This window comes from Rhipicephalus microplus, chromosome X, assembly GCF_043290135.1.
Source record: "Rhipicephalus microplus isolate Deutch F79 chromosome X, USDA_Rmic, whole genome shotgun sequence".
NCBI classification, from domain to species: domain Eukaryota; kingdom Metazoa; phylum Arthropoda; class Arachnida; order Ixodida; family Ixodidae; genus Rhipicephalus; species Rhipicephalus microplus.
Genome location: NC_134710.1, coordinates 312,730,999 through 312,748,662, shown reverse-complemented (window position 1 = coordinate 312,748,662; position 17,664 = coordinate 312,730,999). Strand labels below are relative to the sequence as shown.

At 44.3% G+C, this 17,664-nt stretch overlaps 1 protein-coding gene across 2 annotated transcripts in view; it reads left to right on the top strand.

Annotated features, from left to right (window-relative positions):
* Nucleotides 1-17,664, top strand: part of LOC119184751 (uncharacterized) — a 77,772-nt gene that overhangs the window by 17,310 nt on the left and 42,798 nt on the right. For both annotated transcript variants that reach the window (XM_037434042.2, XM_037434041.2), the window contains exons 2-3: nucleotides 12,883-13,726; nucleotides 15,135-15,300. In XM_037434042.2, coding sequence (XP_037289939.2) covers nucleotides 12,883-13,726; nucleotides 15,135-15,300 — 1,010 coding nt within the window. The remainder of the gene's footprint in view (nucleotides 1-12,882; nucleotides 13,727-15,134; nucleotides 15,301-17,664) is intronic.

Genomic DNA, 17,664 nt, shown 5'->3' with positions numbered 1-17,664 from the left:
AAATTTCTGGAGCTCTCCACTACGGCGTCTCTCATAATCATATGGTGCTCTTGGGACGTTAAACCCCACATATCAATCATCATAAATCAATACTTGTGATACAATTGGTAATCTGAACGAATGAGGGACATACGATCAATTTTAGTAGGGTGAGGTAAGCTAAACTGTCTGGTGTACTAAAATTTCAGTCTTCTGCTATAGATTTAGCTCAGTTTTGCTTTTATTGATCCATTTTTTACTATTACTTTATTTTCGATATAAAACTTGCTAATTTTTTCCCTCTTTGTTCGTCTTAGTAATAGGCGGGCAACCATTGTATAGTTATCACATATAGCCTACTACAAGCTTTTTTCGCCAATCCTCCAGAGTAGGTATGTGCCATTGCTCACAGGCAACAAAGAAACAAACAAACGAACAAATAACGCGCCAGCGTATAGTGCATTTTCTTGCCCCTCTGTCACATCACCCTTACCTGCGTAGCTTTCAGCTCACTGTCAAGTACGAAAGGAGAAAAAAGCGCTTGAAGTGGGTGACGAATTCTCGGAAATCCGTCCGTAGTTAATGGTTTCTAATTTTGTTGTGGCTATCTATTCGCGAAGCAGAGAAGCTATTGCAAGCCCCTTTAAGTGGCGACGTATTGAGATTTTTTGTAGTTTTTTCGCCGTGTATGTTTTTCTATTTTGTAGCTTTCTGTATAGTAGCTTTCGTTTTTTGTCAGATCCTTAAGCTTTCCGAGCTCTTCATTATTTTTTCAGGGTTTTCATACTAGCGTTTAACGACCTCGTGTTCGCACACTCTGCTAGTACGAAAATTGAAATAGCTGCAGAATGATTTGAAAGGTAGGTTCCTGTTACTTCTTGAATCAACAAATCCTTCTGTGAAGCGGTGAAGAAATGGCTAGAGCTATAGGCTTTAAAGCAGTGAGCCATACTGTAAAAAAAAATCTACCATGTCATTTATTCTGTCGTTTCACTTAAAAGAAGCAAACAAAAGGACACGCTTCAAGTATTTTTAACTGATGATTTCCCCAGTATATCAAGTTCTTTCTATAACTTACGTATGAGTATGTGGGGCCTTCACTCACAATGCACACTACAGCATCCAAGGAAAAACTCTTCACGAACCACCAAGTATTTGAAGATTTGATGCGTTCAATGCGCTCAGAGAGTGCCTCTGAAGGCGGCGTAGGTCAGTGGCGAGCCAGTCATAACAGGACCGCATTTGTGCATATTTCAGTCAGTCAAGTCTATTAACAATACCAACTTTACAAAACAGTACACATGCACGACGTTGTTTAAACACAGGCAGTCCCACAGCTAGAAACTCTCAGGGGCATTTTTTTATGTAAACTATCATAAAGCAGGAAACAGGTCAAATACTGGTCGGTTATCCAATGATTTGGAAACTGAGTGTCAAGACCAGTGTACAAAATAAGAAATATAAAGTGGCTATGGAAGAGAAAACAAGGAAAAAGCACGTGTATTAAACAAGCAACACTAGTTCTGTAAGAAAAGTAGAAAATAATGAGTAGCATTATTCCGGTAACTGGAATCCGTCAAACAACTCCATCCTCTCAGATTATACACACACATCTAGTGTATCATCCACGAAAAGAGTTTTACCGTCATAAGGCTAAGAATGTATGGTAGGGTAAATGGTATATGTAACTTTTAGCGTAGTAAATTTAAAGCGGCCGCAAGTATTGTTATAAAACGTTACGTGCTCACAAAAAACGCCACTGGGTATCAAGTGACACCCTTTTTTTTATGCCTAGGTTGCTTTTCCTTCCTATGGCCCACTCCCGAGTTTTAAAGTGGGTTTACTTTTCTTCAATGTCCCTTTTCTCTGCAGCTACCGAAAGGAATTCATCCGTGTTGTTGTGGAGACTCATAGGTTGCATCTGAGCGGGAAAAAATATATTACAATTTCATGAAGGTTTCGTAAAAAATGAAAATACTGCTTGATCAACGCTACGTAGGGTGCGTATTTTTATTTAAATTTTTTACAGCTTCACTTTTTTAAAATCAGCATTTTTTAGTTCAAGTTGTGTCTAACATACTGTAGCTCACGCATACAAAGTTTAATCGAAATGAATTTATTACTTTTTGAGAAAAGGTAAATTGAATTTGAAATACTTACAGAAAACGCAATTTCAAAAAAAAAAAAACAAAGTTTTACGTGCGCATACTACTTACTCCAGACGGTGCGCGGCACACTTCGGCGCGGAGTTTGAACCACTCGGAGCGGTTGCTCGATGTCGGGCTTCCACAGGTTTGTTCTTCACAGTACAGTAGATTTTTTTTTGTTTGTGAAAATTGCACAATCTATTTTTGGGTGGTTTACTGCACCATAAACCTTAGAGCTCGTTTCACAGAAATTCCAGTGTTGGTGTTGGCGTCGTTGGTTGTGCGCAAAAAACTGCCTTGTAAATACCCGAACAATTGAGAAAAATGCATATAAAATAAATAATGAAAATTTCGGGCCGTGTGAGAATAGAACCCAAGCCGTCTTTTTGGCCAACACGTGTCCCACCATGATGCCATGCCATTGCATGAAACTGCTTCGGAAAAACACTATATGAATGTTATCTAGTGGAAGGAGTCTACTTTAACGCATGTAATTATTGCTTGGCAGAAGCGAAGAATCGCGCCAGACGTCAAAACGTGGATTGCACATAGAGTGTTAAAAAAATAATTAGAAAACGCTTATCGGCCTACATGTTTGTCATCCTCAGTGGTAGAAGCACCACCAAAGTGAGCAGCTGCATAGGTTCATGTGTTGCCTTATAGAAGTGTAGTGGGTCCTTCGATGATTCGCAGAAATAAGATTTGTGACGTGGTGGGCACAACTGTGCTTGCGGTACGAAAACCACTCAACTCTTGGCCAATCCCCCACAGGGGGCATGCGCCACTAACAATAGGAGAACAACAACAACAACATTCTGGGATAGTTTGAAACGGCCAATTTCGCCCAAGCAGTGGTTCGTTTCTTTGCGGCACGGTTGAGACATCCACTGAGGAACAAAACTAGGCTAGCAAACGAGCAGGCGATACGCACGGGGACCGATTGCACTGTCACGTTTTACTCCAGAAGGCGGAGCTCACGCATCCTCCAAGCTTTTGCATACCCAGCAATTCGGGACATCGCTTTTGGTTCACCTTTTTTCACACCAAGAGGCATACAGAACATCATGCTGTACATCATAATGAACATCACATGCGCAGACTTGTGTTGAGGCTTTACCATGATCAACGTCCGCTTTCTCATCAATTTACCGACAGGTGATTATTTTACCTCTGTAATGCTGCTTTTCTGCACTATTGATTTGGGAAAGCACTTCAGGAAAAAAAAATACATTCAGCGTAATCCCACGAAACTGCAAACACAAAAACGCGTTTTCCTACTGTACATCCCACAAGAGGGCAATTAGCGAATAATTTATTGTTGCGCTACAATTAGCTTTTCAAAAATCACCCCATACACTTTCAAAGAATACAAAAAAGTGTCTCGGGAAAAAAATTCTGCCGGCCAATTAAAAGTAATTTCATTGTACAAAATAAGGTCATTGTCAAAATGAAGCTCCTGAGGTGCGATAAGCGAAAAATCAGGCACTGCACAGTAATAAGTTTTTGAAGAACGCTCCCCATAGCGTTACGCCCAGCGCTTCCCCTTGGTATCGGCTTTGCCGCACTAGTGGGTGTCCCAGATTGCCGCACATGGACCTTCCACTGTGTTAACGCAGTCAAGGGTCTCAACTCATTTTTAATGCGATAGCGTTAAATAGCTCGTTTCGCAGAAATTCTTGCGTTGGTGTCGTTGGTTGTGAGCGAAAAAATACCATCTTTGCGTGAGTGAAAAATCGATAAATGCAAATAAAATTTAAAAAATATATATAAGAGTTCTGGGTCTGACTGAGGATCGAGCCACGGTTGTTTGCGGGGCAAGCGGGTGTTATACCACACATCCACGCCTCTGCTTGCGAATACAGGACAAATAACTTCCTCTCCTTGAAAATGCAGTGAAAGTAACTTTCACGCTTTACAAAGACACGCGTCCGGTACACATGCTTCACAATACAACATAAAATTTTGCCGTAATAATGCGTGGTATGAGCGTGCTTTGACATCGGGCATCTGAACAAGGGATTATCGTAATGACTTTATAGTTTTAAGCCAGTCACCCACTACAAAAGGCCCACACGCTACTGCACCCTCAGGGCCACGTAGTAAGTGCATAGAAAGTTCGAAAAGATTTCATACACTAAGTGTTTGAAGTATAGGAACAGAATATCCCTATCGCGTTGAACTGTTAAAAGTAAAACTTCAGGGAAGCTTTTTCTTTTTTTCGAAAGAAATTGTTTTCGCAATTCACAATAAAAACGAGACATTTTTTCCAAATAGTACTAGCGAAGCCTCGGTGATACGAATCTCTCTGGCCACCAAAATGATTCCCATCATCGAAAGTTCGTATCTTCGAAAGTTCGGACACATGGCAATGAAAGTTGGCATACATTTTGAATTATTGTTTCGCAGTGCCGCTGCGGCGTCAATAACAGCTTTAAATGATTGCCGCTAAAGTTTTTAGACATCATCTATTATACTTGTATTCGTAAATGTGCAGTACGTGTGCACGTGTAGTTATTGAACCAGATGTGCTGTGACATGTAACCGCTATTAGTCTCTGCCTAATTTTACCACGCTTTCTCGCATGAAAAGAAATTGTTGCGGCGAAAGTGACTTAAGAACCACTTTGCACACAATGGATGAAGGCGAGAAAACTTTAGAACCGCTTTCCTTTGTTGCTTCCATATTCTTGATATTCTTGTCATAGGGCTGTTGGGGGTGATCTTTGGAAGATTTGTGACCGTGCCTGCTCACTCAGCAGCTTGGCTCAAAATTAGGTAGTCTCCCGTGCAAATGGAAGAGTTTGCAGGTTTGCGTGTACTTGCGAGGCCTTGGTCCTTCGCCAACACCGTCCGCTTCATCCCTTGGAGTCTTTTTCCATCTTTAATAGGACTTCATGATGGGCTCGAAGCCCAAGTGTCAGCCTTGTTTCATTAGGCGAGGACATAACTTGCATAGACGTGACAGGCGACGTGACAACGACGCTATGCCTCGAGCACAGCTGTACGCGTCAAGATGATGAGAAAAATGAAAAAAAATTATAGTCAACTGCTAAAGTTCTTGCATTTATATCCTAGGTCCTAAACACAGTCGGGTGGTGATTGATGCAACGTGAAAAATAATTTAGACAGACAGACAGACAGACAGGCAGACAGACAGACAGACAGACAGGCAGGTAGGCAGGCAGGCAGGCAGGCAGGCAGGTAGGCAGGCAGATAGATAGATAGATAGATAGATAGATAGATAGATAGATAGATAGATAGATAGATAGATAGATAGATAGATAGATAGATAGATAGATAGATGGATAGATATTGTGCTACGAAATGCTTCGCATTTAAAAGCGGATCAAACTGAGCAGGCGTATACCGATAGTGAGGAGATACATGCAGCTTACAGATGCCTGAACACACGGAATAACAGACACTTTAAGCTGTATTTTGTACTGTAGAGAACCGATGACCCGAATGAGAGAAATGTAAAGAAAAAATTTCATGTATCTGCCGAATAAATTAACTTCTCGACAATTCTATATACAATGACTAGACCATGTTGCGTGAAGATGAGGTCGTTTTCTGCATACCTTGACATCCTGACTACTGACTCAGACATGTGGCCTAATCAATTTGTTCCATACGTGGCCGTGTGGGCAGTAAGTGATTAATAATTGGGCAGTTCTTTGAGCTATATATTGAATTTTTAGCCGCAACACCAAAGTAAATGTGCGCACTTGTGTCGATATACATTTAAATCGGTTGTGTACCTCGGATCCACGAAGAGAAGAAAAAGTTGTTCAGGTACATACAGAGTAACGTTAAAATGCAATAGGTTTTCAGTTGTGACGCTGCTGTGAAAGTTTTTATAAATTATTTGTTTGTTTTTTATTGTTAACGATGTGATTCCCACTTGAATGATGGATTGCCATTTGAATAACGTTTATAGTATTCGGCCGTGGTGATCCTATTCTAAGTCACACGCCACACAATTTGTGACTGTTTAAGCACGTTAGAGGAATATGTTGCAATAACATGTCCTAATTGGCGCATCGACTGCGTGTTTGCCTTCGTGCCCGTTTTAACATCTTCGGTGGAATTACTGGAGAGACGTGTTGGCAGTATGTACAGTCGTGGGCAATTTGAAATGTAACACGAAATGTACACCTTGGAGGTCAAAGTGGCTAAATGCTCCTGGCAAGCTCAAAAGTGTTCACAGCACAAAATATTCAAGAAGAATGGCGTCTCTTGCAATTTATTACGTCACATTTATATCGTTTGTTTAATTATTAATAAATGTATATCAAGATAGATTGGTGCCCATGCGTGGCGGAAGTCACTCCGATTCTCTCGAACAACAGTCGTAATCGCATATTAGATAGCAAACACAAAGCTATACAGATTCGGTGCATAGCGCAACACATACCCTCCGAGTTCAACTTTTTCAATGCAAAAATCTGTCCACATCACACAGAATTCAACGAAAAAAAAAACACGAGTGATCATGCAATGGAAATGTCCACACAAAGCTCGAATGCTCAGTAAAATATTGTCAAAAGTGATCATTTCTCTCGAGAGCAGTCTGCACTGTTTTCACCAAGGTTTTCATAAAAATATCTCTGCAAAATTGTAAACACAAGAATATTGTAGTTAAACATGCTTGCTAAAAATAACGCAAATATATTTTCTTTTTTTTGGTTTAGTACTTTTTTGATATCTCTGATTCCTTCAGAAAGTGACTACTGCGCGTGCAGCAGTAAATGGTAGGTTCTATTTAGCCATAAGCCCAGAATTTTCGGTATGGATCGGGGTCACTTATCCAAAGAATTTAGTTTTGTAAAGGTTTCTTTCGAGGTTCATCGTAATTTTTACAATGTAGAAGAGTGTGCTCAACGTCTTCTTCACATCCTCCACATGAGAGGTCAGGGCTTTTCTTATTCTATACGGGAAGGCCGTCGTGTAGGCCTTGCCAAGTCGATGCCTATAAATGACTGTTTCTACAGATCGGCTAACCTTTAAGAGAATGCTAAATTCTATGCTGGGATCTATTCTACACAACTGAGAGTTTTTGCGCAACATTTTCGAACCAAGTTTCCTTGGACAATTGACAGCTCAGCTTATTTATTAGACATCGCGTGTCACTAATGAGTAGAGGTAGCAGTGATAGTGATATATTACTCTCCTGATGCGATGCATGAGCCATATGCGATCAGCTATGTCGTTTTTTTCGTTTCACAGTGGCTTCGTACCTACTGAAACATTATGTTGTGCTTTAAATCTTTTGCTATAGCGTAAGTCCTCTGTATTTAAAATACATATCATTTCATTGCGAGCAATCGTTGATTAACCCCAAATTTTACGTTTCCGATAATACTGCGCTCGCGATCGACACGGTATCCAGAAATGAAAACAACAAAAGAAATGGACATCAGTCGTCGAACGTCTGTTCAAGGTGGTCATAGAAATTCGTTAAAATGCAAACAATCAACTAACTGCTACCACGAGAAGTATAAACCTGTCTTGTTCTGCTTTGAGACTAAACATATTGCACAAACAGAGAGAAAAAGACTGAGGAAGGAAAGAAGAACGCGCATAAAGATTGATTTGATTGATATGTCGGGTTTAACGTCCCAAAACCACCATATGATTATGAAAGACGCCGGAGTGGTGGACTCCGGAAATTTTGACCACCTGGGGTTCTTTAACCTGCTCCCCAATCTGAGCACACGGGCCTACAGCATTTTTGCCTCCATCTAAAATGCAGCCGCCGCAGCCGGAATTTGATCCCGTGACCTGCGGGTCAGCAGCCGAGTAGCTTAGCCACTAGACCACCCCGGCGGGGCTACGCGCACCCCGGCGGGGCTACGCGCGAGGACGATGGCTAACGGCACGGGGTTTTGAACTTGTAGCTTGTTTTGACACGTATCGCAAATGCATTAGAACAAGAACAAAATGGCAATATTGAAGGCAAGAACCCCAATTTTACCCGGGGTCAGAAAGATGACATATAGAAAAGTGGCTAAAGAGTGCCAATTTTTTTATGTCCACCTTAGACTAGAGGGGGCGCTGGCAATGGACGGAAACATGACAAAGATAGCTGTAACAGACCCTGCCCTTGATACTTATGTGAAAAGGCAAGCTTATATGCCAAAATAAGACGTTGTATAGACAGAAAGAGAGGTAACAGTCACGCGAAGCCATAGTTGGCGTCTTTCATACAACTTAAGCACACACACACACACACACACACACACACACACACACACACACACACACACACACACACACACACACACACACACGCACGCACGCACGCACGCACGCACACACACACACGCACACACGCACGCACACACACACACACACACACGCACGCACGCACGCATGCATGCACACGTACTCACGCACGCACAAACACCTCGTTCGCTCACGCGCATACTTGTTGGTGTATTTTTCAACAAGCTGTTGCATCGTTGTTGGGATGTTGGTGACGCCTACAACGTGACAACAGCCTGAGAGGGCATATCAGGTATAGTCAGGCATGCAGTTCTCTTTTGAAAAGGTACTGCCGACCCCATAAATAAATGAAAATGGCACAAAAAGTCTTGTCGAGCTGCAATGGCTCATATTTCCGAGCCTCTTTGGAAAGTCTAATGGATCTCAGAGGTAGACGTGACACAGGCACCGCAGTGAACCCGTCAGAAGTGACGTCGTCATTCAGGGCGGCGGCGGACGCGCCATCCAGGCGAGCATTGTGCGCTACTCGTGACCGGCAGGCAAACCACTCAACAACAATGAAACGCAACCTGGGCCCACTTTGTTACGATGCCTGTACGCGTGCCAGCTTTGTGCGCTCACCTTTTGTTCGTTTTGATGCGGCCGCTTTTGCGCAAAAACTGGCGGATTTGAACTACCGTAGAAAAAAAAAGTGGTACAAAAACAGGGGCAACGCAAATGAGGCGTGCAATAGCAGGAAGGCAAGAAGGTGAAACCGGAGACCAGGAAAGACGAAGCGAGAGAAAGAGCGAGAGTAATCTTAGCTCATGCAAAGTGAACAACTCATTGTGTGCATGTGTGTCCCTACTAATGCCGTCCTTCGTGCAGGCACGCGTGTGCGCTGGTTTCGAATGAGTCTCGGCACTGGCGGTTCGTTCCCCCTTGTTGTTCCGAGTCATTGGCGTAACGCGAGCGCGGCTCGTCAGAAACGCAGAGCGTGCCAACTCCGCGCCCCTGCTCTCCTCGAGAAGGAGGCAGCACGGCAGTGAAAGCGAGAGCGTGACTTCATACGGTTGTTGTCTCCTTGGAGCCGCCAAGGTCGTGCTTTTCAGTATGCCCGGGGCAACGGACGATTTGCGAAACGAACCCCCGAGGCACGCGCAAACACACGCAGCGTCGTTTTGTCCAGGTATCATGGTTTTTTTTTACCCGGGTATCGTAACAATGTCGAGCAGAATGGAATGACCCCGCCGCCGCAGCATTGGTTGTCAAGAGACAGCAAATTGCACAATTTATGTCACCTGTTTGGCACATATTCTCAAGGGAAGCCATCGGAAAGAAGGCCGAGTGCAATGTTCAGTAGAGTTTCTGCAGTGACGTATAGTATTTGCACTACTTGATACTCTGGCCCCCTTCCCTTCAAACACGAGCTCTTATGTTTCCTTTTGGCGCTGTTCGGCATCTTGATATAAAAATCTGCCTGCGTCAAAATGCGCGTGTTGGGTAAGTGGTTTTGAAGAACACAATTTGCCTCGCAGTAGCCTGAAACCATGATGTAATGCGTCCCTGCTCATGTGTAGAACAGCAGTTTGGTGGTATGCAGTATAGTGGCGCTCGTTTCGAATGTTTGAAACACAGGTTCATATCTTGCCTACCTCGACCTAACGAGAGCGCATTGCTTGCGGGCAGTAGGGAATGCTCCTAGAACATTTGAATACCTATCCTTCTGCTTTCAATAAAATTCCGTGCGATGTCTCCGTCGATTTGTATAATCTGAAGATATATAAAATCACGTAGTAAAATCGTAAAGCAATAGGAATGCGGTGACCTTGAACCTATGCCCGCGGAATATGGTAGCCTGATCAATGGGAAACTTAAACGAGATCAGTCAAGGAAACGAGTACAACAATGTTGAAGCATAGTAAGCTCGAGCCGTCTTATCTGCCCTTCTCTAAGGGGTGGGGCGGCGCGTTGTTGAGGCGTGCAATGGCACCGGTGCAGTTCACTTATCGTGCCAGGCCTCTTCAGGAACCAACAGTCCTCCGTTAGGGTGGCCCGCTATTTTTATAACCGCGCCCAAGTTCCAAGCTGTGGACGCTAACACTGGTTGTGCCTCTTCTAGAGCTGCTTTGAGCGAACTCCAAGTCCCTCGGTTCAGTTCCAGAATTCGCTTAACAAAAACGAAAGCGAAGAATAAGTGCAAGCGTTAACCCAGTGGCCCGGCCCCTGTGCGCCAAACAAGCGACGTCTATAAATGCGCGCATCTGGCTCACGCTGCATACGCACTGCGTGCGCAGTCATCAGTCTGTTCGTCTTGTGTATCGGCCATTGCACACGTTTTCGGCGGGCGCTCGCCGCGTGGCTTGTTTTGCGAGCTACAAGATGGTACTTGTGCGCTTGTGCAGCAGCGCTTGCGTTATGCGTTCGACGGCAGCACTAACAAAGCTTCGGAGCTGAACGGACCATCCTGATTAATTTGTACGTCATGCATCTATCGTTCTGCGTGTAATCAGCGCGTGTCGGGGAACGACCACGTATTTGGAGAACGCCAAATGTGTGTATATACTTTTTCAGAAAAAAAAATAAAGAGAAAAGCACATATACGTGGACGCAATAACCGTTTACCCTTTCTCGTCTATTGCAGTGGATAAACAAATGAAAACTTTGTCGATTGTTTTGATAGGGAATAGAACCGCACGAGCTGAAATTAGGGAGCCTCTTAAAATGAATATTGCTTTTGTGAGATAACTCTTGGTAACATGGCTATGGAATGCGCTTTAGATACAATCTCGCATAACATGGTTATATCTGTGATCTTTTCAGTTTGAGCTAGTGCGATGGTAGGTAATAAATAAAGCTTAAAACGTTAATAAGTTCAAAGTGTCTTGATTAAGACTAACGCTCCTGTCAAAACGTTGGTTCCGGTCACATTGCTTAATCGATTTGGTAGAAAAGGCACACTCACAGGCATGAACTTAGAAAAGAAGACGACACCTGCAGGTGCACCTGTTTCTGTAGCCCGTGTCTGTGAGTGTGCCTTTTCCATCAATCATGTGCAAACTAATCCAAATATCTGTTTTACCTAATCGACCAATTATGCGTTGCTTCAAGCAGTCACCTTCACCTGAACATCTGACTTGTTTGACGTACAAATTCACGAGGCATGCATAGACGTGAGAGACAAAGACGTAAAATATACACACTATTGGTATCTTGTTGCACATCACACAGGTATTTAAATAAATTAAATAAATTACTTCAACAGAATGAAATGATACCTTGAAAACAAAACACATGTCGAAGTGATAAACAGTTTTGTATTGAAGGTGCTTATAAATACACACTGTTGGTTGTATTTTTATTCAATTCATTGTGTGCCTTAAGTGCCTTAAAGGAAACATAAGCATAATGATAGCAGTGTCTGCTATCATTATGCCCCGCGGGCATAATAATAGCAGACAATGCTTTGAACATCTCAGCAAAATCTTGCACTTTTGCGTGGCAAAGACAGGTTAGAGGTGAAGCGTGAAGTTGTCATTTTCTCAGACGCCCTCTTTTCATACAGAGGCCTGTGCTCATTCCCTTCGGAGATGCCGGCGTCCTGCTGTTTGACGTCGAATGGCACATAGCATGCTATCGGCAATTAGCCAGAATAAATTCATAGGTTTATTAGGTCAGATGCGAAGTTTTCTATGGGTGGCCGCCCTGCGCCGGCACACCATAGTCTGCTATCATTGCACGATCAGCCAGACACGCGCAGGGAATCACAAGGGGGGAGAGATGACGCGCACTGATGACGTGCACTCGAGGTGATGACGCGCGCTGACGCTAAGCTTCTTTTCCCCGCGCCATCCTCTCTGTGTAACTTTTAGCACGATGGAAGGAATTATTGATTGATTTGATTGATATGTGCACGGGTTTTAACATTCCAAAAACCATCATATGATTATGAGAGACGCTGTAGTGGAGGACTCCGGAAATTTCGACCACATGGGGTTCTTTAACGTGCACCCATATCTGAGCAATCGTGGCCTACAGCATTTTCGCCTTCATCATAAATGCAGCCGCCGCAGCTGGTATTCGATCCCGCGTCCTGTGGGTCAGCAGCCGACTAGTTTAGCTACTAGACGACCACAGCGGGGCACGATCGATGTGATGAGAGAAAGGTCTACATTAAAGTTGAGCTGTTACAGGCTGTGAAACGACTCTGTTCCCATTTTACCTCACAACCGCACGCTTCAGTCAGAACTAGGATGGCGAAGATTACTCGTGGAAAACTGAAAAAAAAGTAAAGCAAAAAGTACACTATATATGTATAAAGTATAGTAATATGCGTTTTGTGTGCATTTTTACTTTTTTGCTTAAAGGCCTCCAGTGATAATACCTACTATGCCACTACTGTTTATTTAGGTCTCCATCGCCCACAGGCATTGCGATCAGCAATTCAGCACCATTTTTACTGTCAAAGTATAATGTCCGATTCTTAAACGCCCCAATCAGTCTATGCGCCATTTGAGTAACGACATTTAATGCCGCTGTTCTATCCGCAGGCAGCAACAAGGTGGACCATTCGGCCACAACATGCCCATGACTCCCGGCGGCTTGAGTGACCCCAACAGGATGGCCTTCACCTCTAATCGCACGCCCACCAGTCCGCAGTGGTCAGCTCCATCATGGCCGCCAGCACCGGAAACTCCAGATGCGCCAGTGTATTGCAGCACGGGTGCATTGTTCCCTATGCAAGGCGGAAGTCAACCGCCATCCGCAGGTCAAAGGTCGGCGTCGCCCAACGGCCGCTTCACGTCAAGCGGACCCAAGTTTCCCATTCCGCCACCTCCTTCATCAGGAACCACTTCCCCGCGCACACAAAATACGTTCGGAATACCACCACCTCCACCAGCTGGACAGGGGAGGTCGGCACCTTCAAGTGGCGGCTACAGTCCCAACACCTTTCAAATACCTCCGCCGCCACCCCCCGGGGGTCGTGCAGGCAGTGCTTCGCCTTCTGTTTCTGGCGGTGGCCGCAGCCCCGGAGCCTTTTACATACCGCCACCCCCGACACAGTCCCTCGGAGGCATGGTGTCCTCACCGACGAGCGCCACCGGGGGCTACGAAGATCAGTCGTACTCGTATCCTCCGCCTCCTCCGCCCATCGCGTCGTCATCCCCGGTGCCAGGTGGTTATGGCAGCGGCGGACCATTCCAACAGGAGCCGCCCACGCCGCCCCCTCCTCCCCCACCACCTTTTTCGCAACAGGGCCCTGCGCCACCGCCACCACCGCCTCTTCCTCCAGTTCAAAGTGGAGGAGGTGGTCCGGGTGGACCACCACCGCCCCCTCCACCACCGCCACCCCCACCGCCGTCTGGTGGTGGACCCACCTGGAGGCAAAAGCAGGTCAGTATAATAAAAAAGGCTTCGACACGCGACTGCGCAATTCCTCCACTGATTTTGTTCCCATATACTTTACTCCGTTTCATGAATCAGGTGCAATTCTGCGGAGGCTAGCAATGGATGTGCTTGCACTAAAAACAGTACAATGATTTTACAATCTGAGACATGATTTGTTTTCCTCTTAGGGATTAGTAATAAATGAAGACGCTCTGTGCGTCGGAGACAAATACGCCTCGTTATACGGCTGCCTATAAGTTGCTCTGGATCACTTAGCGTCTCTTTGTTCTCATTGATTGATGCTTTATCTGTAGCCTTTCGTAATGCCGTGCTTGCGCGTTCGTGCTCGTCTCATACCACCGTTTACAACGATGAAAGCCAAGCGCGAGACAGACGTATACATAGTCACACATATTGCTGACCGAACTTCTTGAATACCTGCCACAATAGCTTCGCAGGAATAAAATGAAACCAGCTTGCGCAAAACCGACTAAATTGGATATCCTTTTAAGAGGCCCTCGTGATTCAATGTATTTATACCCAGTGTGGCCGTTAACGCGTTACAAACAATGAAGTTACTGGTAATGCATGACTTTTTTCGTAACTTAGTAACGCACTCATTATCTTTTCGGAACTGTAACCAATAACGTACTTACGTTATGATTTTCGGTAACGTGAGGTTTCACGTTAGTCGTTACTTTTCATTCCAATTATCTCAGGAGTTTCATGCGAAACTCCTTCGTCTCGCTACTTTCACCGAGCTTTCCCGACCTTCTCTTGTCTCGTTGCTAGAGTACCTTTCGCTTAAGTTCTACAACACGTTCTCATGATGAGAACATTTTCCTGACAGTAATGTCGGGCTTGTTTTGAATTTACATTTTAAAATGAAATTTCATTCTGTCTATCTGCTTCTGCGGGCATACGCTTTTGTAGATACTGAATTTTTGACGCAAAGATGTTGAATTTCAATATTTTGCGTAAACACTCAGTTTTTGGGAAATTTATACAGGTATCAGAGGAACAATTGTATATGTGTTCAAATGTTTTACTTCGTGACTAATCTGCCACAGCATTTGTTTATTACTACAATATTTGAGCATTTTTCTTGTTAGTAGAGGCATCATCGAAATGACAGCTCAGTTGCTAATAGCTGAGAGAAGCTTCCTTTGTGGGGAGCATTGATGACGGAAATATAAGTGAAAAAGGTTCTGAAATTAACTTTTGCTTCATTGAAATACGACAGCGTCATGATAGAGCCAAAGGTTCTAAACTGGCAGTTTCTGTACACACTGTACCTCATTGAACAAACTCTCAAGGTTGCAAGTTCACAGCTGCAGCACTGATTACAGTACCACGTCACTTTGTTTTGTTTGTGTCAGCACCTATTATCTGACATCCACTATCACTTTAACAGGAGGCTGAGAAAGCCGCACAGAGGCAATCGGGATCCGGCTACGATCCTGCCCAAATTGCGGCCCAAGGACCCCAGGACGGCACCCAACCATTCTGCTACCTGCCTCCCCAGCTGGTTGGCACTCTCAACAGCAAGGACAAGAAGCCTTTTACTTATACCCCCGGTGGTGAGTGCGTTGTGGGGCGAGGCAAGACACAAGATTCATGCGCGTACATACACGCTCAATAAGTTTGAGACTTCGTCTTCCAACACGTGTTACTGAAAGATCGTTCCATTGTGTCAGACGTGATTTGTGGCCACAAGCCATTGGCGAGTGTAATATAATTAGAAAAGCTTATTTACTTCATAAAACGCGAAAAATTACCGTCAGTGTTGGCGACGCCAACACAAGTGATGAAATATAATGTGACGAAGTCATCCTATGACATCGTCATGACGTCACAGCCAAGGCACAGAAAGTGTGTGGCATCACAGTGAAGTCCCGTGACATCACTATTACGTGATATTAGGGGCATCACGTGTTGGTTTCATCACGCGAGATTGCAGCTAGATCACAGTAGGCCGATCGACAAGGCGCTGCAAAACCACGAGTGATGTAGAAACCTTCCGATTCTTCCGATTTCGATGCCAGCAAAAATCACGTTGGGAGTTCAAAGCCTTCGGGTGAGAGCTACATAATCTGAGGTGATGAAAAAAAAAAGGCTTTCGCCTTCCTGTTGTCTTAGAAATGCATATGAGAACATGTTACTCTTTCAATCAGGTTTAACCTGTGCAGTACTCATACCTGGAGTATAGGGGGGAGGTATAAAGCTGTCGGAGGGTTGATAAATTGCAAAGAACTAGGGAAGGTCTGATTACCGGTACCATGCTTTTCTAAAGAATATAGGTTCAATCGCTTAAACCCCAGAGACTACTCGGTCATACATTTTGAGTGCATATGTGATAACTAACAAGTAAATGCGAACATTACTATGACAGTTTGACACTCTAACCACGCTAAGGGAATCAGTGCTCATAACATCATCGCCACCAGAATATATCTGTTTTCACTGTACAACAAAGGTCCCAGTGATCTTCCACTACCCTCCGCCGCGGTGGTCTAGTGGCGAAGGTACTCGGCTGCTGACCCGCAGTTCAGGGGATCGGATCCCGGATGCGGCGACTGCATTTTCGGTGGAGGCGAAAATGCTGTAGGCCCGTGTGCTGAGATTTAGGTGCACGTGAAAGAACCCCAAGTGGTCAAAATTTTCGGAGTCCTCCACTACGGCGTCTCTCATATTCATATGGTGGTTTTGAGGCGTTAAACCCCATATATCATTATCTTCCACTACCGATGAGTGTTACTCGCTCATCCCAAATTCTTCTCACTGACTTCGTGGCACCTATTTTGAAGCTTGCTCCATTTTTCTACATTATTGTGTAGAATAGGCTTACGTTTCAGCGACTTCAGTGAATTTGATTGCTTGAGATTGACAATTTTATGATTTGCCATTTCTTTATTAGCGCTTTTTTGCACGGGAGAGCTTATCTTACATACTCGTCGGTCTAAGTCCTTCACCTCTCTCTGCAACTGCCCCGCCGTGATGGTCTAGTGGCTGAGGTACTCGGCTGCTGACTCGCAGGTAGCTGGATCGAATCCCGGCTACGGCGGCTGCATTTCCGACGGAGGCGGAAATGTTGTAGGCCCATGTGCTCAGATTTGGGCGCACGTTAAAGAACCCTGCAGGTTTTCGAACTTTCCCGAGCCCTCCACTACGGCGTCTCTCATAATCATACGGTGATTTCGGGACTTTAAGCGCCACATATCAATCAATCATCTCTCTGCAACTGCTTTACAAACAATATATCAATGGTCTCATTCAATACATACATGTCAATCCACATTACTGTTCTAAAGTAACATATTTGTTACGAGCACTAGTCCTAACTGCTATTACCCTGACTATATCTGTAGGTTGGCCTGTTTACTTATGACAGTTTTTCCCCTTCTCTCTTGAATATAGAACACTCACAGAACACACTAACTTATCATTATTATTGCTCTTTATGCTACCTATAATTTCTACATCCATCACTCAGCTGGAATTGTCTCCAAATTTGAAATAAACTATTGGATTTTTTATTCCACGTATAATAGGGCTTTACAGGTCCACCTCTGTTTATATAAAATCATTTGTATTGTTTTAACGACACATAGTTATGCGACCTGTATTGTGATAACCGATTCTTATTGGCCATGATAACTGAACGCCGTTGAGTAAGACATACTCAATCTGCTGCGCGTTCGTGGGGTTTCCGAGCTTCTTCCCCGACACAGCTTTCCTCAGGCATCACATCGATGTTTGTGGAGGATTCTCATACCTGTACAGAGGGGCCTGTATCAAAGGATTCTCATACAGTCGAACCACCTAGCTGAATCGTTTCTCCTCCTTCCTCTCTCTTTTCTGTTTTTCCTGCTGCGTCTGCGTAAGGATGCACACAACGCAGTGCTTTAAGCAATGTCTCTCGAAGGTTTCCTCGAACCAATATA